The sequence below is a fragment of the Eleutherodactylus coqui genome, chromosome 9 (genome assembly GCF_035609145.1).
Source record: "Eleutherodactylus coqui strain aEleCoq1 chromosome 9, aEleCoq1.hap1, whole genome shotgun sequence".
Classification (NCBI taxonomy): domain Eukaryota; kingdom Metazoa; phylum Chordata; class Amphibia; order Anura; family Eleutherodactylidae; genus Eleutherodactylus; species Eleutherodactylus coqui.
In genome coordinates this window covers 30810402-30836535 of record NC_089845.1, presented here as the reverse complement: position 1 = coordinate 30836535, position 26134 = coordinate 30810402, and the positions used below count along the sequence as shown (strand labels likewise).

The following is a 26134-nucleotide window of genomic DNA, read 5'->3' as shown; positions in this document are numbered from 1 at the left end:
CTGCCTGTGTTATATGCAGTAATTGGCAGGCAATCAAATACACTGCCTTCATCAGTTCCCTTCACGTTTGCGTGTAGGAATTGCGTAATATGCGAGCGCAAAAAAGAATGCTGCGTGTTCTATTTTGCCTAAATAGTGCTGATTTAGCCACTTTTTTACTTGTTGAACATCTGCATACTTTAACCCTTTTATTACAAGGGTTGAATTCCACAGCGCAACTCCGCAGCGTAAGTAGATATGCCGTAGAATTACAATATGCAGCATGTTTTCAAAAACACTGTGAAATCAGCGTGCAAAGTATTCGCACCATGCGTACTCTAAATACGGATCCAGAGGGTAATACAGGACTAATGATGGTGACCAAGTACTGATGAGATGCGGCTGTCATATACTCTGTGACGGGTCCTTATCATGGGGGGAAACTGGCCTAATAACTTACAAGCATTAAAGCTAATTGGGATATTGGAATCACCTTGTAGTTCCCTTATTTTCATCTACAGTGACACAATTCAGCACATCTAAACAAGAGTAATGTCTCGTTATGTCACGTACCAAACCTGCTGCGAAAATGGGTCTTATGTGCAACAAAGAATCCAAGAAACGTTGCTTTAAAAAGTAGTTGCATGAAGTAATAACATGTTAACGCTCGGAAACTCCCGCTCCGTGTAACTAAATTATTTCTGTTACAAGCCCCCAGCAATTACACTCCAACCCCCCCCCGCCCCCCGCCTAGACGTTGTCAGATGCATGAAACTGTCTCTGTGTGATTGTAATACTGATATAAGGGATTACAATGTCAGAGCAAAAGGACGATTTATACTGGAGAACCGACCCCTTATAGGGAGGCTCTAGTACCGTTGTACCGCCTCTAGCTTGGATACAAGATGTGATACGGTCGGGTATGGAGGCATATAGGTTCCATATGGTATCATGCAGCATATCATTTCACATTTGCTGTAACTGAGCGTCTAGATCGTGCGAACTCGTAGTCTGTGGAAGTTGGCATCGCAGATGGTACCATACATGTTCTAATGGCGATAAATCCAGCGACTGGGCAGCCACAGAAGTGTGACAATGTTGTGGGGGCTTCCAGTGACCCCCTTGTGCGGCGGCCAAAAATGCCTCTTGGAAGCCGCCAACAGAGACAAGACATGTGACTGTAGGATGTCCTACTTGTCGGACGATCAGACTATCCTCTCTACTGGTGGTCGTCCTGAGCCCAGTCACCTTGTGTGCCTTCATCCACTGATCCCAACATAACAGTCTGGTCAGACACTCCTCTCTACTGGTGGTCTGCCGGGGGGTCCTGAGCCCACTCACCTTGTGTACCTTTATCCACTGATCCCAACACCTCCTAACAGTCTCGTCTGATGCTCCTCTCTACTGGTGGTCTGTAGGGGGCGTCCTGAGCCCGGTCAGCTTGTGTGCCCTCACACATCCACTGCTCCCAACACCTCCTAACAGTCTCGTCTGATGCTCCTCTCTACTGGTGGTGTATAGGGGGTCCTGAGCCCAGTCAGCTTGTGTGCCCCCATCCACTGGTCCCAACACCTCCTAACAGTCTGGTCAGACGCTCCTCTCTACTGGTGGTCTGTAGGGGGGGGTTCAGAGCCTGGTCACCTTGTGTGCCCTCACACATCCACTGGTCCCAACACCTCCTAACAGTCTGGTCAGATGCTCCTTTCTACTGGTAGTCTGTAGGGGGCGTCCTGAGCCCGGTCACCTTGTGTGCCCTCACACATCCACTGGTCCCAACACCCCCTAACAGTCTGATCAGACACTCTTCTCTACTGGTGGTCTGTCGGGCGTCCTGAGCCTGGTCACCTTGTGATGTGATATGGGCGGGCATCCTGCAGCATATCGTTCCACATTTGTTGTAACTGAGCCTCTAGATGACACAAACTCGTAGGTTGTTGAAGTTGACATCCCAAATGGTCCCATACATGGTCTATTGGTGATAAATCTGGTGACCGGGCAAGCCATAGTGGACTGTCAAGAGCCCAGTCCTTGTGTGCCCTCATGCATCCACTGGTCCCAACACCCCCTAATAGTCTGGTCAGAACGGCCCGGTGGGGGATAATGCATCGATACGACCATCCAGCTTTTTACATCCCAATAATGCGCCCCTCTCAGACTCCGGTAACGGGGTGAAATCTCTTCTCTACGTCGTAGAGGCGTCTAGTGGTCAACAAGCTCTACAAGCGGAAGAAGAGGTCACTACACACAAGGAGCCTCCGAGAGCCTCTTATAGGCCAAGGGGGGAACCACTTTTAGGGCCTCTGGTGACAAGACCGTTCATCTAATCACCACAACTCTTATAATTTACATATCTACCTGAAATGGCACTGCAAAACGGGTTTTACAGCAAAATTACAACTTCTTCTGGGGGCGGGAGTGTTTTTTTTGACAAAGAGTACTTTAAATTAAACTTTTTAGCCACCAAGTTTACAACATAAAACTTCTAGTTTTGTCATTAACTTTGACTTTTCCCCAACACTATCCATAATGTTGGAAATCTAGCGTGTGCTTTAGACTGTCCTTACATAGTCGGCCTCCAGTGTGTGTTGGCGAGACACATGTACATATAATTGTAAGGGGAAACAGTGTATAATGAAGTGTTAATGGACAGTAGAACTGGTACGTATGACACAGACTTCCTTACTCTGTGCAGCACTGAACCTCGGCTGTTCTTATGCCAAGTCCTTGGCCCGTGTGATGTTGACGGTCCTTGTTAATAGAGATCAATATACTATTCTATATGTTGAGGCCATTTCTTACTCTTTTCTGAAACTTTTTAAATGCTCAAGTGTAACATGATTAACCCATCGTGACGTTTCATATACAATGGAGACTCTTTGGAATGACCACCCAAAATTGCAGTGATAAATCATATCCTCGAAGGGGAAGGGTCATGTTACAGAATGAGAGAGTATACATAGTATATAGGGGACTGGAAACCCCTTCACAGAACAGCCTGCTTAGATTAGGGGTGTTCTTCTGAAAGAGGGGGCCTTTGGGATGGTCTTACTGTATATGAAAAGGAGTTGTTTTTCTTTGCCTACCATCTACAGTATATATATATATATATATATATATATATATATATATATATACACATATATATACATTCCTATATAGCTTATTCTATGGACATTGTTTGATTCTAGGAAGTCTTCTAGTGAAAAGTACTTTATGTACAGATGTAGTACCATGTTTCCTCCGAAGATAAGCCCTACCCCCCAAATAAGCCCTAGTTACACTACATGAGGAAAAAAAAGAAGCAATACTTACCTAGCAAGCGCCGTCTGGATCCCTCATGCTGCTCTGCCGAGTTCCGTCAGCTTGCTTGCAGTCCTCAGCAGCCAAGCTGAAGAAGGGCGTAAACCCCATTCCAGGAAGCGATGGCTCTGATTGGTTCTTGAGCACTGCGGCTCAGCCAATCAATGCAGCACTTAATGAACCAATCACAGCCGCTCAATGCGATGGATGTGATTGGTTCATTGAGTGCTGCATTGATTGGTTCTTAAGCGCCACAGCTCAGCCAATCAATGCAGCACTCAATGAACCAATCACAGCCGCTCAATGCGATGGCTGTGATTGGTTCATTGAGTGCTGCATTGATTGGCTGAGCTGTGGCGCTTAAGAACCAATCAGAGCCATCGCTTTTTGAAGTCGGGGTTTACGAACTTCGTTACCAGGAAGTGATGTTCTGTTGGCAACTGCAAGCAAGCTGCCAAACCAGCAGGAGGGACCAGATCATGCTAGGTAAGTAGCACACAGACTTTTATTTACAGCAGTATTCGTGGTGGTAATTGTTGTTTCAATTGGAGTCTCGCAAACATGAACGATCATCCATGGGATGTCCCGATGCCCCACAAGGCACCCTGTGTATACGGGCCCTAAGAAGATTCTTCCAGTTACTTGGCAGGCATCTATACTGAAGGCAGCGCTGCACTAATAGTAGGTCCATGGGCTGTAACTAAGCCCCCCACGCCTTGTATCTATGTATGGAGAGGAGATAAGTTCTGCATATTGTGTAGGATAAGCCAGAGTCAAGGATGCCGTGCAATTTCATTTTGACTCCCAGTTAAAGAGCTTAGCTATAAATCTACCAGATTGTTTGGGTTTAACCATTATCTCGCTCTGAAGCAATCAGTTCCCTGGAAGGTCACTAATAAGTACATTGTATCCAGCAGAGATGCTGATCGCTGCAGCCACAAGCCATATGTCTGCTGGCTCACCGCTTCATACTTCTGTTACATTGTTTATACATACAAAGTATCAAGATGGGGAAAAAGGATTCTGGAACTGCAGGCTGAAGTGTCGCCACCTTGTGTTATCTAAGGCCCACTGCACATGGCCGGTGACCCCGCGTACCTGTCCGGAGTCTTCTAATCTGTACTGCAGATGGTCCGGTGGGCGCACATGTGCAGTACGGATTGTGCTGCGCCGTCACTAGGCGATGGATCCCGCCACCTTTCCACAATGATGATTGTGGAAGGGCCACGGGTCGGACCGCTTCCAATGACTTCAATGGAAGCTGTCAGCACGGAATCAACCTAGAAAATCAATTGGTTCTATTCTCTACATGTTGCATGAGCAAATTTTGTGTGCGCATATACGCCCGTGTGACTCTGGTTTTAGGCAGACGGTTTGAAATAGAAAGAGTTACAAACAATTTATTAGAGATTTGTAGAACTTTGTAAGTTTATTTACTATTAGGCCACCTGCGCACGAACGGGTCGGATTCTGGATGTGGGATGCCGAACCAGACTCTGAACCTGCGCCCAGCCGGTGACCCTGCATACCTGTAGTTTTATTCTTCTTTGGTCTGTACTGTGGATGGTCCGTCCGACGAGCTGCCGGATATGCGCAGTATAGATTTTCCCACGCCGTCGCTAGCTGATGACACGGAATCTGTAACCTTTCCGCATTGTTAATTGCGGACGCGCTGCGGGTCGGACGGCTTCCATTGATTTCAATAGAAGCCAACCGAGTGAAATCTGCTCAAAAATAGAGCATGCTGCAATGTTTCCTTCGCGAATGGAAAATTACAATTGATTTCCACGCCTGTGCAGGAAAAAGCGCTTTTCTATCACATGCTATGGGCGGTACTTTTGGCGGAACCGTAGGCGAACGCCCGCTCCGGATTCCACAAATAGTAGGGATTGCGAATAGATGGAATGAGTGTTGTGGTGGAAGCGTCCCGACAGCCTCTTGGAGGGCGCCACAATTGGCTATATCACATTTTTCCCTTCTCTAGGTCAGGGGTGTCGGACTCAGCAGGGGCCACATCAGCATTGTGGGTTACCATCGAAGGGCCCATTATGTGGTTTTTTTCGCACATGTGAAATATGCAGTAAATACATGCAAAAAAACACATCCGCACAGTTTCGGTTCATGAAACTTCTACGTATGTCACAGAGTGACCCTGCATCCGCCCTGTGAATGAGCCCTAGATGTGTGCACTCTTTACACGGCTGTGGCGCTCTATGCACTATGATGGGGTTCTCCTCTTCCACTTCCTACCTTGGAGGTGTCTAGGGTGTCAGGGTAGCGGGTTGGAGCGGTGCCACCACTTGGCAGTTCCTGAACAAAGTGGTGTGGAGGTGCGCACAGGAGGTGTGTCAGGGCGGTTCACATCTGCGCTGGGGATTCCACTTTCCTGCTCCATCCAGGGAAGGGGAATCCCTACTGCCAAACAGACCTGTCTCTGGACAAAACTGAACAGAGTTGGACGGACTCCATTGACTATAATGGGGTGCTTCCGCTTTCTGGCCGGTTTCTGGACTGCAAGCATCGCTTCTTCTTCTTCTGGTATTTTGATCCAGATCTGTAATGAAACCTCCGGCCGGAGGTTCCAACGCAGATGTGACACCGGCTTTAGACTAGCCAATTTTTAGAGAGACACTGTCACCATCTTTTTGCGCCCCTCTCTGAGGGCAGCATAAGGTAGTACCCGTCACACTGATTACAGTTATATGTCTGCTGTGCAGATCTGTGCAGGAGTTTTGGAGAAACCTGCATTTTATCCATGGCAGCACATACATAGAGGATTACTTAAAGTAGTCCTGGATATTCATGAGCTGCAGGATAGCCACACCCACTCCTTCCAACCAATGATTGACTGCGCTCTGCATTTTACTGTACATATTAAGAGAGCTGCCAACCATTGGCTGGAGGCGGGGTGGGTGTGGCCAGCCTGCAGCTCATGAATATGAGGGACTACGTCTGTGTCATCTGCTACTAATTCGATGCAAGTTTCTCCCAAACTCCTGCACAGATTCCCATAGCAGACATATGACTGATCAGTGTGGCCGCACTACATTATGGTGCTCTCAGCGAGGGTTACAAAGAGATGGGAACAGATTCCTTTTATTGAGCGATATTTGCACACGTCTTTTGCGTGATTTCTAATCAAAACCGCTTTACATCGCCATGTGAATTGCACATTGGCAGGCGGGATACCGGGACGGGTTTCGAGCGTGTGAATGTAGCCTAAGCGTGCTGCATCGATGAGTTTTAGGACCGTCCAGTCCGACTTTATACCACCTTTTAGTTGGATTAATTTACAACAAAAACGGATCCATTTCTTTACTGCAATTTTTGGCACACGGAGTTGCATTTTGGCCACGCCCCATTGTCCACAAAGGAGCATCCCTTTAGTAGGCTGGCTCCACACAGACAAGAAAATCTATCTTTCGGTGACGTGCAATGTTTTTTTTTTTTAATCTCCCATGTATTGCTACGGAGGCTTCTTTTTATCGCATTGCAACGCCACAAACGCGCGTTTGCAATGCAATTTCAACATTACAACGTCCCATTGACTTCTGCAATAAAAATCATGCGATTTTCTCGCGCAATATTACGGCAGGCGGCAGCGATGCAAGATTATTCTCCCCAAAAAAAAATCAGAAATCACAGCGAATAAAGATGGGATTTTGCCGCCATTTTCTCGTGGCACAATCACAATCGCCCGTGTGGAGCGGGCCTTAGGTGCAGCCAAAAAAAGTATCTAGTAAATAAGCCCCATTGTTTGGTACTAGTAGCTGCACGGAGGGAGATATTTATCAGTATTGTCAGCGAGCGGCTGAAATAGTTGGGCATCCCTGAACCGACTCCGCAGGATGCCACATTCCTTCACTTGTAACCTGAACCCCGGCCTCCCCCTCCGTAGGGCCAAGATGGGAGCGCTTCAGCAAGTTTAGGGCAGACATGATTGCTGCTAAATATATACAAATACGAATTCCCCAAAGCGGATGGATTTCGATGGTATTTCTGGTCACCGTGTTTCCTCGCTGCTGTCTGATTCGCCACCCAACACATTCATGGACTTTTATAGTAATCATGCGGGGGAACAATTGTCTGCTTATTTTAGTAATTGTATCATTCCGAAGTGTCGCTGATGAATGAATGCGAATGTCTAAATGGGGTTTGTTTCCAATATGAAGTCATTCTCCTAAGCCCATAATGCTGACTAGTCCCAGTGTACGGCCATCCTCTACCCGGCCATGCCATTCCTACGGCTAACCTTAATGTAGAAGTAAATCTTCAGATAGTCGCTAAAGTAAACTGCAGCCTCTTAATCTACGGCCGTTTCCAGGCAAAAAACACAAAGTCTACATTTGGTTGCCAAATCCAGTTAGTACTAAGTAAAGGAAAAAAGAAACTTTGGATTAGATGACATAAATACACTGATATGCCAGAAGTCTTGGGACAGGAACTACCCGTAATATCGTGAAGGAACCCTCTACCCCGGCCAAGTGCAGCAACTCAACAGGGCATCGATTCCGCAAGTGGATGGAAGATGCCTGGAGGGATCTTGAGCCGTCTGCGTAGCCACCCTCAGCTCATAGTATTTGTAGGGATAAGAAAGTGTGCTGAGCCTTATCACGGATTTACAGCGGGATACAGCTACTATTGTTTCAGCTGTATCCCGCTCCCTGATAATGGGCTGGGTATGAAGAACAGAGCGGTCCAGCTTTGTTCTCCATAACCCGCACAGAGCGCTCGGCTGTATAACAGCCGGTCGCTCCGTGTAGAAAACATCTGGATGCGGTAGACAAGCGGGAGGCACCCCGCTTGTGTTCTGCATCCTCCGCTCTGAGCGCTCAGCTGTATGACAGCCAGGCGCTCCCAGCAGGGAACAGCTGTATGCAGAAGACAAACAGGGACACCCCGCTTGTCTTCTGCATTCTCTACTCTGAGCGCTCGGCTGTATAACAGCCGGCGCTCAGAGTGGGGAAACAGCTGGATGCAGAAGACAAGCAGGGACACCCCACTTGTCTTCTGCATCCTCCGCTCTCAGCGCAAGGTGATCACTCATCTTGAGCCATCATCTTGCACTGTAAATGACACAACGATGATCGCTCAAAAGTCCCTTGAGCAACGTATTTTGAGCGATTATCGTTGTATCTAAATGGGCCTTTAGACAGTTTCCTAAATCTCCCCCAATGTCCTTAGCTGCTCAGAGGCACCAAATAAACTGTTGGACATCCATAATATATGCTCGCGCTGGTTATACCAATTTTTAGTTCACATCTTGATGCGCCATTTGAAATTTTAGACATGTAACAAAAAATATTGATTTTTTTGTGTTGTTTTTTTAGGTATTCACATACAAACAAAGCACAATTACTCGGCAAAAGGTAACCACTATGCATCCAACCAGCACCAATGGGGTAGAAGACATGGCAGAACTCGGCGATCTCCATGAAGGGTCCATCATGTACAATCTCTATCAGAGGTATCAGGAGAACAAAATATATGTAAGTGTTATTTCACAGCTGGTTATAAGATCTGCCTGCAGCTTTTATAGTAATCAACTTTCGGGAGGCTCACAGAAAAAGGGGGTACCTCCAAAACTCCCAGAAGAGCTGGCAAGTCAAGTTACCACTAAACATGTCCCCTAGGCTTCTTCACTGGGCACTGTACATACAGCCTATGTAGGCTCCTCCCTCTGTCTCCTGTTCTTCAGAGAAGGACTTGGGACAGGAGTCAGGATATGCTGTGTATAAGTATTGAATGAGCTGGGTGGAGTTTCAGAGGTCATCAGCTATGGATGTAAGATTGGCGGGGGGTTATTACTTTGGGGGTACAGAGAGGGCACTATTAGCTTGTGGGTGCCTAGAGGGGGAACTATTAATTTTTGAGGGCACAGAGGGGGCACTGTTGATTCATGGGATTAGAGAGGGGACACTATTAGTTTGTGGGAGGCACAGAGGGGGTATTATTTATTTGGAGGTCACTATGGGATATTAATAATTTGTGTGTGGGGACACTATTACTTTGTAGGGAACAAAAGTGGGAACCTATGCTGTGTGGGGCTTAAAGGGTGGCACTATTACTATGAGAGTGAACTGTGAGGGACATTGGGGATAGCAACAAGATTGGTAGAGTGTGCAGAGACCAGTTTTGGCTGGAAAAAGTCTTCACGGTGAAAATTACTTGCTTCTGTGTTTTCTCAAAAAGTCATTATTTCAGTCTCCAGGACTTTCTGTATGATAAAACTGCATAGACTGCACAGAGGGGGCCGAGAAACTCCTATCACAGTCACTGATGATAATTAGAGGCTCCTGTCACACAGTTATAATGGAGGAGATGATAGTTTATCCCCCTGACTGTATACTTATCTCATTTACGTGACTATAGTGGGTAATGATAATCACACTGTCCTCCCAGCAGGCAGAGATGGTACTAGCTCTAGCTGCTGTGGTGATGCATGATGGGATTGTAGGGCAGCATAGGGGAAGAGAAAGCTGGGAGAAATCTAAAAATTAAGATGGCGTCTGATAAGTATGATAGGAGGCTGCACTGCATGGAAGTGAGTGCAATAGAACAGGAGATGGCTGGAGTGGGACAGACTGTTCTGCAGGAGTGGCCCTTTAAATACAGAAACAAGAGATATAAGCAAGGGGAACAAGCATGGAAAATGATTGCTTTCTCTGACTTTCTCTTGAGAAGGTTACTCGGGGGCATTTTATGTTTTGCCTTCACTTCTACTCCAGTATCTAGGACACGGCCGTGTTAGCGGGCGCCGGGTGTTTTTTATTTTCTGTACTTTTTGTTTTATTTAATTGATAAGTTAGCAGAACCGCATCATCAGTTCGCCTTCAGCGAGTGATTCTGTCCGTAGGACACTTCCCATAGCTGCAGCACAATGCTGACCTAGAAAGATACAACCAACGCAGAAACCGGCATTCATATAAGTTCTCAAAACAGGAAGGTGTCCGCTGCAGGACAGGCCCTCGCCCCCAGCCAGACACGCTGCATGCAGTGTATTTGGTACATAGATTTTAGCCGTCCTTGCCGGAGGAAGACTCCAACCATCTGGTTAATTATCTTGTTCATTCAGTCGCTACTCTTGTATCCATTGGTTCAATATCCGGAAGTGTCAATGAAATTATTGCCTTCTCATTACATATTCAGATTCCGTGTGTCTCACAGGGCCATAATATATATATATATACATGAGTTATTGCCTTACTGCATAGTACATTATAATACAGACGTCGTTATCTTACCGATGTGTCCAACCTTAACTTTACGTGAATTGCAGTAAATTATAAACACTGCCATAATAAAGATTCAATGCCATCTCATGCCAATCAGTAATAAAGTTGGCATTTTTTGACATGGAGGTTATTTGGTGACAGATGCCCAGCAGATGGCATTCGGCAGTAAATAACGTATACATTAAACGCATGTTTTTTTTAACATGGGGTCTACGGTGATGGATGTCCGACAGATGGCATCCATCAACATATAGGTTGTATTTCCATCCTGGGATATGTTGGGTTTAGAGACGGGTTAAGGAAGGGTATTTATACTTTTCATCCACTATTTCCGGCTTTTGCCACTTTGTATGAGTGTAAATGTATGCACCAAACTGGCCAACCAGATGCGTGCTTTCTTTAGGGAATCTGTCACCTACTTTTAGTCCTATGAGCGAAGTTTATGTGTGAAGGTCAGTGACCCCTTGAGTCTGGGGACCTTCTCTATTGTTGCCCCGATGTCAGTGCTGGAAGCCGCCGCTCAATGCATTTAATGGAGCTGCTAAGTAATCCACCGCTTCTAATTTTTTAATGGGCGGACTACTTGGCAGAGACCCTCAATGCACTGCAGCTTTCCAGCATTTGCACCGAGGGAACGATGGGGGAGGTAAGTATAACATCCCCACACTTACCGGCTTACCTACTATTAGCCCATAAGCTTAGGACTAAAAGTTGGTGAAAGTTTCTTTAAGTGCTATGCAGTAAATATGGCATCCAGGGGACCACACATGCAGAAAACAAATTGCAGCATGCTCCATTTTAGTGCTGTTCTCACACAGACGGCTTCCATTGAAGTCAATGGAAGCTGTCTGATCTGCAGGCCATCCACAATTGACATTGTGGACGGGCTGTGGATTCCGCACACATCCGCAGTACAGACCTGGTCAGGTACGCAGGGTGGCCAGCCACGGGCAGGGTCGGATTCTGTTGCGGGCTCCCTCATGCAGAATCCCACTTGCCCGTGGACATGAGCCCTTACATTGATATCTTACTGCAACAAATTATCTTAACTAAGAAAGCCATTGAAAAGCTATTGAAAGGGCAAGAAACGTGTCACAGTATATTTAACGCATTAAGTTTCAAGTTAAACTTTGCTGCATCTGTAAATAATGAGAAAGTGCCATCAGCTGAAGTCGCCTCCTCCTCTGGAAGACAAATGTAGGTGAACGTCTGGCTGTAACATAACGGTAGATGCACATGCTCGCTTGTCTTCTGCATCCCCCGCTCGGAGCGCAAAGGGATCGGTCGACATTTGAGCGATCACCTTGTGCTTAAAGGCACACAACGATTATCGCTCAAAAGTCGGGATACAACTTGAGATATAACAACAATCGGATATAACTTCCTTGTGGGTTGATGGGCGCTAATGCAGAGTAGGGAGGAAGCTCTATAAATAAGGGGAATTAATTCAACCCGTTTAGTACAGAAATGGAGTGTAGGAAGAATACATGGTTGGCCCTGGGTGTGTCTGGGGTCTTGGATGTCACTGATCCCTACAAGGTGTGCAGAATTGTTCCATTCCTGAAACCCCCAACACATCTCATGCTCTTCCACACCATTGACTTGATACGATTTTGGCGAAATACCATTGATTTTAGTGGTGTAGCACCGAGTGATAGAGATTTCCCATTTAGGAAGCCTCTTACTAGTTCTTAACCCTTTCCAATCCAATTTGTATCCTGCTTTTCCTAGGGGGCTTACTCTTTTTCTGCCATTATACAACAGTGCTATCTGCTGGCTAAAGCCAGTACTGCATGAGGGACACGTTGGATAGGCTCCAACAGCAGAGAGGCTGGCAATATACAGTAAGAGAACCCCGACGGACGTCTTCCAAAATCGGAGCTGTACAGCCTTAAAGGGGTTGTCCCGCGAAACAAAGTGGGGGTATACACTTCTGTATGGCCATATTAATGCACTTTGTAATGTACATTGTGCATTAATTATGAGCCATACAGAAGTTATTCGCTTACCTGCTCCGTTGCTGGCGTCCTCGTCTCCATGGTGCCGTCTAATCGCCGGATTAGACGCGCTTGCGCAGTGCGGTCTTCTTCTTTTCTGAATGGGGCCGCTTGTGCCGGAGAGCGGCTCCTCGTAGCTCCGCCCCGTCACGTGCCGATTCCAGCCAATCAGGAGGCTGGAATCGGCAATGGACCGCACAGAAGACCTGCGGTCCACCGAGGGTGAAGATCCCGGCGGCCATCTTCACTAGGTAAGTAAGAAGTCACCGGAGCGCGGGGATTCAGGTAAGCACTATCCGGTTTTCTTTTTTAACCCCTGCATCGGGTTTGTCTCGCGCCAAACGGAGGGGCTATTGAAAAAAAAAAATAAACGTTTCGGCGCGGGACAACCCCTTTAAATCATAATGTCTTCAGACGTCAGACAGTGGATTGGAAAGGGTTAATGGTGATGAACATTTACAACTTCCACAGCCAATCACCCGCTGGTGGCTGCGCATGACCGAAGAGGGATTTAATGCAGATTGCAGTTTTGCTGTTCTGGAACATTTGCCCTGATTATCTCCCTTTATCTTGTGTTTGGCTGATATTAAATTTTATGAATTCGAGGAACAGACCTCAAATCTATATAAAGACGCTGTAATTGCTTTGAAGTGATCCTGGTCGGATATTGTGAACAGGATGGTGTAACTTACAGCTCTGCCTTCCCACACTTTATAGAATATGCATGGAATGTGCGGCTATAGGACCAGGAAGCTGCGTCCGCAGAAGAAGTAGAAGCCAGCCTTAATCCAGCACTTCTATCTTTGGAGCTGCGAGCCTCCCGATTGTGGCCTGCAGCTGCAGAGGGGATCATGTGTGGCCCTAAAGTATTAAACAGAAATCCGAAAGTAGCCAATTACTGAAGAATTTGGTAATAATGTTCAAAAAAGGAAACAGAAAAATTACTGTCATTATTTGTTTCATCCGAAGTGCCTTAAGTTTATGCATTCCACTACAGTGAATTATACAGGCAGGCCTCATTATTTACATGTGGAAGAATAATTAATTTCTCCGTTATGTTACAATTTGTTACAGCGAGGATAGCAGGAGCTGCAGGGTTCTGGAGTCGGGGGGGGGGGGGGGGGGGGAGGAGAAGCTGGGTCCAGAGAATCGGACTTCTGTCTATTCTATATGCAAATAACCTGTGCCTTCTGAAGCTTTAGTCACTACTGTACCTTTGATTCCAATGCCCCGTGTGCCGGTGTAATAAAGTGGAGCCAATAATCAGTATTTTATAAAACGTTAGTTATTTGCATATTATTTGAGTAAAAGGTCCAGAAGTCTCAATTTCCTCACCTTTAACTTGACATCTACTCACCGTGGGAGCTTTAGCATAGTATATATAGCATTTATTATAGTATATAGATAGTATAGTGTAATAATACTAAAAAAAATAAATACCGTAATAATAATCCGGCCTCTAGAAGAAGTTGTTGTTTTACTGTAAAACTCGTCCTGCAGTTCCATCTCTGGCAGATCTGTAGATCATGAGAGTTGGGGTGATTAGATGAACGGTCTTGTCCCCGGAGGCCCTAAATTGGTTCCCCCCTTGGCCTAAAGGAGACCCTTGGAGGCTCCTTGTGTGTAGTGACCTCTTCTTCTGCTTGTGTAGAGCTTGTTGACCACTAGACGCCTCTACGACGTAGAGAATAGATGTCACCCCGTTACCAGAGGGGGCGCATTATTGGGATGTGAGAAGTTGGATGGTCGTATTGATGAATTGTCCCCCACCGGGCTGTTCTGACCAGACTGTTAGGGGGTGTTGGGACCAGTGGATGTGTGAGGGCACACAAGGTGATTGGGCTCAGGACGCCCCTTACAGACCACCAGTAGAGAGGAGCGTCTGACCAGACTGTTAGGAGGTGGTGGGACCAGTGGATGTGTGAGGGCACACAAGGTTACCGGGCTCAGGACCCCCTATACACCACCAGTAGAAAGGAGCGTCTGACCAGACTGTTAGGAGGTGTTGGGATCAGTGGATGGGGGCACACAAGGTCACCGGGCTCTGGACTCCCTCGACAAACCACCAGTACAGAGAATCGTCCGACAAGCCTGAACAGCTCTGTTTCATTGTCCACCATCAAGAGACAGGTGGCGCCATCATTACATGTGTTCCTCTCATGGCGGCTTCCAAGAGGCATTTTCCAGCTGGGTAATGCAGACACAAAGGTGGCATAGGAGGCTCTAGTACCCAAAACAACATTGTCACACTTCCGCGGCTTCCTGGTCACAAGATTTATCACTACTGGAACATGTATGGGACCATCTGGGACACCAACTTTGACAGTCTATGAGTTTGCATGATCTTGAGGCTCAGTTACAGCAAATGTGGAGCGATATGCAGTGGAATACCATACAGAACCTGTATGCCTCCATGCACACTCATACTACATCTTGCATCCAAGCTACAGGCAGTACAACAGGGTACTAGAGCCTCCATGGCCCCCCGTATCACATCTTGTATCCAAGCTAGAAGCGGTACAACAGGGTACTAGAGCCTCCATGCCCCCCATATCACATCTTGTATCCAAGCTAGAGGTGGTACAACAGGGTACTAGAGCCTCCATGGCTGTCCATATCACATCTTGTATCCAAGCTAGAGGCGGTACAACAGGGTCTGTGTATATAATATATATATTGTGATAACTTGGGGTTACTCGCACACGGGGATCGCAATCTTCTCCCTTAAGATGTTTGGCACCACTCTCACATAAATGCTGGACCACCATATTATTTGAAATCTCTGGCTTTTGCCAGATTTATTGTACTTAGCAAACAGTTTACATCATCACACATGGCATATCCATTGGAACATAACACATATTTTGGGTTTTCAACCCACAGTGTCTTTGTCACAATACCCCATCCGGGGTGTCTAGGGAGCGTCCTCCCCTGTTAGACTCGTGACTGGGTTTCCAACTCGCAGTGTCCTTGTCACTTACCCCACCCGAGGTGTCCAGGGGGCGTCCTCCCCTTTCAGACTCATGACGGAAACCTAATGGTCCTCACCGAACCTCAGGATTACAGCTTCTGTAGCTACCTCAGCAACCTCTTCCCCTGGCTTTAAGCAGGGCACTCAATGTATCTGACGGTTTTGATTTCTCCCACACAGCGGTCCCTGCTGATTAGCACACTTTCAAGTACACAGAAGGCCTGCTTACAGCCCCCTGCAGGCCATTCAGTGCACCGCCTTGCCACAATATAGACTTGTATGGGAAAACACTCGCACGGCAATCTGTAAAGAGTTCCATTTTCATACACGTGGACTTCAGCCGGTAACAACGTTTGACTTTAGTTTATGGTACTGTAGGGGGGTGACAGGTCCCTTTAAGGCTCTATTCTCTTTAGTGTCATGACTTCCATTTTAATGGAACGTTATAATTCAAATAGTTTATAAGAAGTTTTAATGATCTCTAATGGCTTATGAGGGGATTCGTTGTGTTTCCTTTTGGTTTCAGCTTTTCCTTTTAGTGCCAAGAGAACTAGCCAGTTTGAACGAAACCAATAAGTTGGGTCAATTACTTTACAACTGCGCGGAGTCTTCCAAGTTGAACCATTTGATGACACTCATTTGACTCGCCTTCATAAAGGCCAATTAGTATTGCATGGGGAACAGACAATCGTTCATACATTGTTCACCCCCATATAGTTTCAGTGCTGTTTGCAGAACATCCTCCCTTTACACCAAGAGATGTGCTGCCAACAACAATGATTGTTACTACAGCGCAAAGGAGCTGATCAGCCGACAAAGAGGGTTAGTTCCTGTGGGCTGATCAGCGACATAGTTGCACGGACGGATGATCGGGCAAACAAACGTCTATGCCCGATCATTGGGCCAAGTTAAAGGCCCTTTGCTATCAGGTCCTCGCAGTCTAGCGCCACATCTTGTTTTATGACTACATTCGGAGTGAAAAATATAATAGTAGTAGTAGATAAATGGAAGTTCGGAAACTTATTTTGTATCATCAGCCATCTCTGGCAGTCGCATAGAGATGGCAGTCATATGAGTGACAGCATACATGCTCAGTAGTTCCTCCCTTTATAAGGGGGGACTCCCATTGGTGGGGGTCCCAGCGGTCAGACCATCACCAGTCAGACACCAATCCCCCATTCTGTGGATAGGAATAAAGTTTAAAACTTGGCACAACTCCTTTAAACAAGGTTATATTACTATCCTGTAACATTGGCAGCTTGTGACAGCCTCTCATTAGTTTTTATGAAAAAGCAGGCAGTTGTCATACGTAGGAATGAAGACATACTGTTGTATGAGACAAGATGTCAGCCTCATAAAACCTTCTCGATATTAAACAATATCTGCAGTGGTAACCGGAGATCAAACTGTAAAAGTGATTTTGTTTGGAAGGATTTGGTTCTTAAATGTTAAAGGACCAGTGAACCTAGACAGGAATGACACAAGGAAGCAGAGGGAAAACTGGGCATACTGTGTCAGACATAAGTGTGGTTGGTGTAACTACTCTACTGTGCAGTCAGCCAATGCAGGGGGAAGGGGTACTGCTGCTGTCACTTGCCCTACAGTTGGGATCTGCTTTGATCTAAGGCTATTGTGAAGGAGGGGAGGAAAGAACTGATTCCTGGTTGCTTTTGTTTGGCATTTCTCACAGTTTTGATGGATGGAAATGGGATTTTTTGTGCATTTCTATATTTTACCTTAAAATTAATATTAATGATAGGATTGGATTGCCGTTCACTATTATTTTATGGATTATGTAAATATTTTAAGTGGACTGTGTGCCAAAAATGTAAATCTGACATTTTGTAGCAATTCCTTTATTGCTTTACTTCTGTCTCTTTTGCAGAAGTCAGTCTGAGAAGCCGTGTTTTCAATTATCTTGAGTAAGCTCAAGGGTTTTTTGCTTCAAATTTAGCTTCAAACTGGCTTCTAGAAGCCCAAGTAACTACCAATTAAATTTTTCCACTCTGTGTTTAACATTGTGGTTGCTTGCCACACCTTGGGTGTATTCATGTCAATTGATCTAAATACAGAGATTCCGCATGTACGCACCACAGCTATGCCTTCCTGGTTTACGGACCAAAATCTAAACAGTCAGCAAGTAAATGTAATAAAGGGATGCATTCATATTGTAATGTCACCAACTGGTCCGATCTGACTATTCTCGCAATGACGCAGTATTATATGCACACATAATCTGTAGTTGGGAAACTGCCATTAATGCCCAATTGTTTATGGTGTTAAGTAGCCAAAAGTAGAGTGCAACTATAAAAGTTCAGTCTGATATGGTAATGTCTACGTATCTATATAATGCTGGAGGACTGATGTCTATGTATATATAATGCTGTAGGACTGATGTCTATGTATATATATAATGCTGGAGGACTGATGTCTATGTATATATATAATGCTGGAGGACTAATGTCTATGTATATATAATGCTGTAGGACTGATGTCTATGTATGTATACAGTGCTGGAGGACTGATATCTATGTGTGTATATAATGCTGGAGGACTGATACCTATGTGTGTGTATATAATGCTGGAGGACTGATGTCTGTATATATATAATGCTGGACGACTGATATCTATGTATATATATAATGCTGGAGGACTGATATCTATGCATGTGTATATAATGCTGGAGGACTGATGTCTATGCATGTATATATAATGCTGGAGGACCGATGTCTATTTGTATATAATGCTGGAGGACTGAAGTCTATGTATATATATAATGCTGGAGAACTGATGTCTATGTGTGTATATAATGCTGGGGACTGATGTCTATGTATATATATAATGCTGGAGGACTGATGTCTGTGTATATATAATACTGGAGGACTGATGTATATTTGTATATATAATGCTGGAGGACTGATGTCTATGTATATATATAATGCTGGAGGACTGATGTCTATGTGTGTATATAATGCCGGAGGACTGATGTCTGTGTATATATAATACTGGAGGACTGATGTCTATGTGTATATATAATGCTGGAGGACTGATGTCTATGTATATATATAATGCTGGAGGACTGATGTCTATGTATATATATAATGCTGGAGGACTGTTATCTATGTGTGTATATAATGCTGGAGGACTGATATCTATGTTTATATATAATGCTGGAGGACTGATGTCTATGTTTATATATAATGCTGGAGGACTAATGTCTATGTGTGTATATAATGTAGGAGGACTGATGTCTATGTATATATATAATGCTGGAGGACGGATATCTATGTGTGTATATAATGCTGGAGGACTGATGTCTATGTGTGTATATAATACTGGAGGACTGATGTCTATGTGTGTATATAATGCTGGAGGACCAATGTCTATGTGTATATAATGCTGGAGGACTGATGTCTATGCATATATGTAATGCTGGAGGACTGATGTCTATGTATATATATATATATATATATATATATATATGTATATATATATATATAATGCTGGAGGACTGATGTCTATGTGTGTATATAATGTTGGAGGACTGATGTCTATGTGTGTATATAATGCTGGAGGACTGATGTCTATGTGTGTATATAATGCTGGAGGACTGATGTCTATGTGTATATATATATATATATATATATATATATAATGCTGGAGGACTGATGTCTATGTGTGTATATAATGCTGGAGGACTGATGTCTATGTGTGTATATAATGCTGGAGGACTGATGACTGTGTATCTATATAATGCTGGAGCACTGACGTCTATGTGTATATAATGCTGGAGGACTGACGTCTATGTGTATATATAATGCTGGAGGACTGATGTCTATGTACAGTATATATATTATGCTGGACGACTGATGTCTGTATATATATATAATGCTGGGGGACTGATGTCTGTGTATATATAATACTGGAGGACTGATGTCTATGTATATATAATGCTGGAGGACTTAAAGGGGTTGTTTCATGAAATCAAGTGGGTCTATACACTTCTGTATGGCCATATTAATGCACTTTGTAATATACATCGTGCATTAATTATGAGCCATACAGAAGTTATTCACTTACCTGCTCCGTTGCTAAGGTCCCCGTCGCCATGGATCCGTCTAAATTCGCCGCCTTCTGGCGATTTTAGACGCGCTTGCGCTGTGCGGTCTTCTCCGTGGTGAATGGGGCCGCTCGTGCCGGAGAGCTGGTCCTCAGGAGGCTGGAATCGGCAATGGACCGCACAGAGCCCACGGTGCACCATGGGAGAAGACCCGCGGTGCATCGTGGGTGAAGATCCCGGTGGCCATCTTGGTAAGGTAAGTAAGAAGTCGCCGCAGAGCGGGGATTCGGGTAAGTACTAAACGGGTTTTTTTTTTAACCCATCCCTTGTGTTTGTCTCGCGCCGAACGGGGGGCCTATTGAATAAAAAACAAAAACCATTTCGGCGTGAGACAACCCCTTTAAGCGCCTGCACACTTGCGTTTTATTAACGCTGCATTTTTTAAACACGAATGTCAATGGGACTTTCTAAATGTTAAAAACGCATCGGAAGTTTGTTTTCCTGCGATGCGTTTTTAACATCTGAAAGTCCCATTGACAATTTTGTTAAAAAAACACAGCGTTAAAAAAAAACCCGCCAGTGGGTAGGAGCCCTTACACTGGACTTGGAACTGTCCTCAGCATTTACATGAGACAGACTTTCTGGACTGACTGGCAGAGTGAGGCCTTATCAGAAAACGTACTTAACCTTCTGACTACCTGCAGTCACCCCTAGGGGGCGCACAGCTGCTTACTGCATGCTTCCTTACATGGAACCTAATAATAACAGGTTTGCTGTAAGCTCTCCTGCTCTCCTTCCAGTTGCAGCTGCAGGCAGCCAGAATGCTATATTTTCAGCTATGCCCATGCAGTGGCGCTCTAGCCCCTAAATAACAACTTGGGTGCCGCTGGCTTCAAAGTCTGAAAAGTTTGGAGCCAAGTGTTACTTTTTGGTCACATTGGACCATTTCCATCGCCCTGCAGAATGCATGAGGTTGCAATAGAACACAATAACTGTCACAGGAAAAAAACTGAAATAGAGCACCAAGCACTCTGGTTGAGTCAAGAACCCCAGTTGCTTCTCAGACCAGCCTCCTGATTGGCTAAGCCTTCTGATTGGCTGGGCAAAAATGCACTTTGTGCACATGCCACCCAGAATTTCCAGCAGGAGCACAGAGAAGACCCGAGTGGTGGCATCCGGTAAGAGCAAACGATGCAGGAGAGTGGCAAAATGGATCTCATGGGTCATAGACATGATGGAAAGGAGGCTGCATACTTTCCTCCATCCGAGAGTATGTTTGTTATGCTCTGGGCATTATGCAATGGTCACTGTGCAGGGAGGGGGAGGAGGTGAACTGTGGCCATCACCTATTATAAATGGGGGATCTAGTGTTATCAGTCTACATATACATACACACATACATAAGTATCACCTCTCATGTAATCCTGCCTGTGATGATAATGAGATGACTACTGTAAGGTGAACTCTGCAGAACACACTATTATTAGGCTTAGTGTGTGAAAAGAGCAGGATTATTGTAGGTTTTTAAAATATAAATCATGTTATTGATAATAAAAAAATTACCATGTGTATCAGTAGGGGGTGCAGGTATCAAGTGTAGAACATATTGGGGTCCCAACACTTTTCCTGAGTCTAATTGAATTTTAGTTTCTGTTAGGGAAAGGGGACATTACTTTTTTTCTGAATTTTCCGTACCCCACTATCACTATCAAGGTAAAGTTTGCTGTATCCGTACTTACTAAAACTAATAGTATACAATGAGGAACTCTGCTAAAAAGTACTTTTTAACCCTTTCCAATCCACTGTTTGACGTCTGAAGACATACTGATTTAAGGCTGTACAACTCCGATGTCAGAAGACGTCCGGCAGGGTATTCTTACTGTATATTACTGGCCTCTCTGTTGTCAGGGGCCTGTCCAGCATGCCCCATACCACAGTACTGGCTCTAGCCAGCAGATGGCGCCATTGTATAATGGCAGAAAGAGAAAGCCCCCTAGAAAACTCTGAATCCAAAGTTGGATTGCAAAGGGTTAAGGTAACTGTCTAGGCTTTCCAGAAAAATAAGTAGAACATAAAACAAAGCAGATACATTTTACTATTTCTTGAACTGTATAGCCTGAAAGTTCCGTGTATAGATGTGATAACAGATACATTGATATTACTCAGAAAAATCACAAATCATGCTGATCGCCCAACGAACAAAAACATTATAGCTGTTCAAGCCTGTGCTAACAATGGCTAACCTGTGTCTGATCCTGGAGACCCCAAATACCCTGGTATTGAACTGGTTAAATGAAAAGTAGAATACATTTTTACTTTTACACTAAGGTATAATGAGATATTCTGACATGTATCCCGCCATTACGTTATCGGAAAGTCACATGTTACTATCTGTGGACAGTATATCTCATTCATTTTGTGAACAGAATTTTTGGCCGTTTCTTAAGGAATGAGCCTACGGTATATGATAGGTCAGTTGTCTCAGTACTATGAAAGGAATTCCAGCTCATCCAGAGACCCAGAAAAATATTAAAAATTATCTAATCAATATTAAAAAGTGAAAGATGACCTCCCACTACAAAAACTTCTGACACATTTCTGGTGCAAAACTGCACCCTTAGCATCCAAGACTGGTAGAGTTGGAAAGGACCTCCCGGGTCACCGGTCCAACCCCCTGCTCAGTGCAGGATCATTAAATCATCCCAGACAGATGTCTGTCCACCTCTAAAGACTTCCATTGAAGGTGAACTCACCCCTTCCTGTGGCAACCTGTTCCACTCATTGATCCCCCTCACTGTCTAATATCTAATCTGTGTCTCCTCCCTTTCAGTTTCATCCCATTGCTTCTAGTCTTTCCTTGTGCAGATGAGAATATTGCTGATCCCTCTGCACTGTGACAGCCCTTTAGATATTTGTAGACAGCTATTAAGTCTCCTCTCAGCCTTCTTTTTTGCTAGCTAAACATTCCCAGATCCTTTAACCGTTCCTCATAGGACATGATTTGCAGACCGCTCACCATCTTGGTAACTCTTCTCTGAACTTGCTCCAGTTTGTCGATGTCCTTTATAAATCAGGGTGCCGAGAACTGGACACAGTATTCCAGATGAGGTCTGACTAAGGAAGAGTAGAGGGGGATAATGACCTCACATGATCTAGACTCTGTGCTTCTCTTAAAGGAGATGTCCCGCGCCGAAACGGGTTTTTTTTTTTTTAAACCCCCCCCCCCCGTTCGGCGCGAGACAACCCCGATGCAGGGGTTAAAAAAACCACCCGCACAGCGCTTACCTGAATCCCGGCGGTCCGGCGTCTTCATACTCACCTGCTGAAGATGGCCGCCGGGATCCTCTGTCTTCGTGGACCGCAGCTCTTCTGTGCGGTCCACTGCCGATTCCAGCCTCCTGATTGGCTGGAATCGGCACGTGACGGGGCGGAGCTACACGGAGCCGCTCTCTGGCACGAGCGGCTCCATAGAAGACTGCTGAAGACCCGGACTGCGCAAGCGCGGCTAATTTGGCCATCGGAGGCCAAAAATTAGTCGGCACCATGGAGACGAGGACGCTAGCAACGGAGCAGGTAAGTAAAAAACTTTTTATAACTTCTGTATGGCTCATAATTAATGCACAATGTATATTACAAAGTGCATTATTATGGCCATACAGAAGTGTATAGACCCACTTGCTGCCTCGGGACAACCCCTTTAATACATCCCAGAATTGTGTTTGCCTTTTTTGCTGCTGCTTCACACTGTTGACTCATGTTCAGTCTATGATCTATTAGTATACCCAAGTCTTTTTCACATGTGCTGCTGCTTAGCCCAATTCCTCCCTTTCTGGATATGCTTTTTTCATTTTTCTTGCCCAGATGTAGGACTTTGCATTTCTCCTTGTTAAATACCATTCTGTTAGTCGCTGTCCACTTAGTCGAAGCTATGACTAAGGGTGCAGTTATGTATCAGAAACACGTTAGTTTTTGTAGTGGGGGACATCTTTCACTTTTTAATATTTAAGAAATTAAATGGATTTTTAATATTTTTCTGAGTCTCTGGATGAGCTGGGATTCCCTTCAAAGTTGCTTGCTAATTAGAGATGAGCGAACGTGCTCGGCCACGCCCCTTTTTCGCCTGAATACTGCGATTTCCGAGTACTTCCGTACTCGGGCGAAAAAATTCGGGGGGCGCCGTGGCGGCACGGGGGGTAGCAGTGGGGAGTGGGGGGGAGAGAGAGAGAGGGCTCCCCCCTGTTCCCCGCTGCTACCCCCCGCACCGCCACGCCTCTCCCCGCCCCCCGGCGCCCCCCGAATCTTTTCACCCGAGTAGTGAAGTACTCGAAAATGGCGGTACTCGGGTGCGTAAGTACTCGAAACGAGTACGTTCGCTCATCTCTATTGCTAATCTGAATGGTTGCACAAGTCCGCGCTCTCGTGTGGATCTGGATTGGTGAGCGAGCTCCTCTGTATTGTCTTAGTATGGCCCCAGTTGTGTGTGCATGAATACATAATGGTGATCCAGAAAGGGTATTGTGAGCGCATGCCTTGCCCATGCATGGTTTATTATGGCTATTGGTAAACTACAATATGTGTAAATGAATTTTTTGAGAAAGTCAATATGGATAAAATCATTCAATAACATTTGACCTCAGCTGTATTTCCAAGGTCATAGAGTCCTGGGGTGATCCTTTGGCATATGTGTCAGTCATGCGAGTTAATGCTGCCTCCAGCACTTGAAGCTCACATGTCAATTTGTGCTCCGATGGGTCTAATTTTCGTCTGAGTCTGGCATTAAAAACACATGTTCTCATAACAAGTGAAATATAAGCTCGTTAATATAAAAAAATAGTAAAACAGAGACACTTTTCCTTATCAGTAGCGCCGCTTTCCCCTGAACCAATAAAAAGTCAACTAATCAAGTCTTAAATCCTTGATAGAATTGTAAAACGCGGTTTTAGACTTTCATTCTTTGATGTGTAATTATTTTTGTACTTTTATCTTTTTGACTCTGCACTACAGCTCTTCTGTCCTCGGCTGCAGCGTTCAGTCTGCTACAATCTTATACATTGTTGCAAGGTTTCAAGCATAAATCATTTCAGAGCTCCAATACTTTTTTAGGTATTGGAAATTTCAACTTTTGGGTGGTTTCATAGGCAGGTTTTTGATCCAAAGCTACAAGGGCATTTACAAGATGTGGGATATAGAAATGAAGGACTTCCAGCTCTCCTGCCTGCTGAATCCACTTCTGGCTTTGGCTCAAAAAAAAAACTGCCGCAAAAACCTACACGTGAAACTACCATTAGACCTCATCCAGACGAGTGTGTTTTTTGAGTGCGCATAATGCAAGCTTCTAAAAGAACCAATGGGTTCCTATAGAAGCGTTCATATGCGCAGAATTTAAAGTGCAAATCTTAGGTGCGTGTTTTGACGGAATTTCCATTGACTCCTATGGGAGCAGGAGTTAATAGAAACTCTCTTTATACTCACGGGATGTTCCCTCGTCACTAAAGGCTGTCACAGTGTTCAGTGATGATAGGACTCCCTGCGGGGATGAAAGAATTCCCTGCCACAGCTGTGATAGTTGCTATCCCATTGCTTTCAATGGGGCCAGCGCTGCTACCACTCCATTAAAAGCAATGGGATTAAGGCAACTCCCGCAGTGATGATTTTCGGGGGGAGGGGGTCTTGAAATATAAGCCGTACCCCGAAAATCATCCCTAGCTGTAGAAAAAGAGATCCTAACTCATCTAGAATAAGTCAGAATGAGGCATTAGGGTGGTATTTTCTCTCTTTTTTTTTTTTTATTCACTTCTAGCTTTGGGTCAAAAACTACCTGAAAATAATATATTCCCCTGGATAACCAGATATTATCAACCTGTACAGTTGCATCATGGGTGTTGGGGGTTTGTATGGAGCGGGATCGGGAGCCAATCAGGCTCCAAACAATACAGGTGCTAGCTCTTTCTTATAGCTGACACCACTCGTAGCAGCTGCAATCAGCACAATCGCTGGTTGCGGCTGTTAACCCTTTAAATGCCTCGATTGGAGTTCAATTGAAAGCGTGAAAGTTGAGGCGAATCTACACCAAAATCCATGTTGGAATCCATGTGTTATATGCAGATTTTAATCACCAAATCTGCTGTGTTTCCCTACATGTGAATGTAGCCTAAGGAAGGAAGTAGCAAGCTTCAGTACTTCATAGAAGTCAATATAACTGGCAGCCTGGGACATATTCTGATTGTCAGATTGCAGTTGGGAGGGACTTTCCTTTCCCGTAAAATGAGGAAAATTGGCTTCTACCTCATTGGGGTCTTTGTCTTCCTCTGGATCAACATTGGGGGGTAACAGGCTGAAGTGGATGTCTTTTTTGGCCTTGCATACTGTTACTATGTTAGGACAGAACTGAACAGACCTTATTGGCTATACGTAAGTCTGTTCAGGTGTCCAGAAAGAACCTCCGATGTGACACAACCTGCAGTTGAGTATAAGTTAGAGCCTGGCAAAAGCAAACTTTTTGTGTCAGCACTAAACAACCGTTCTTGTATGTGTGATTCTGACTGTCGATTCGCGTTCCGGCTGCTGAATCCTGGTTTTTGCTGACTAATGT

At 45.0% G+C, this 26134-nt stretch overlaps 1 protein-coding gene across 1 annotated transcript in view; it reads left to right on the top strand.

Annotated features, from left to right (window-relative positions):
* The window catches only part of MYO10 (myosin X), a 223258-nt gene that overhangs the window by 72087 nt on the left and 125037 nt on the right, over positions 1–26134 (top strand). Inside the window, exon 3 of the mRNA XM_066579202.1 lies at positions 8610–8768. Coding sequence (XP_066435299.1) covers positions 8610–8768 — 159 coding nt within the window. The remainder of the gene's footprint in view (positions 1–8609; positions 8769–26134) is intronic.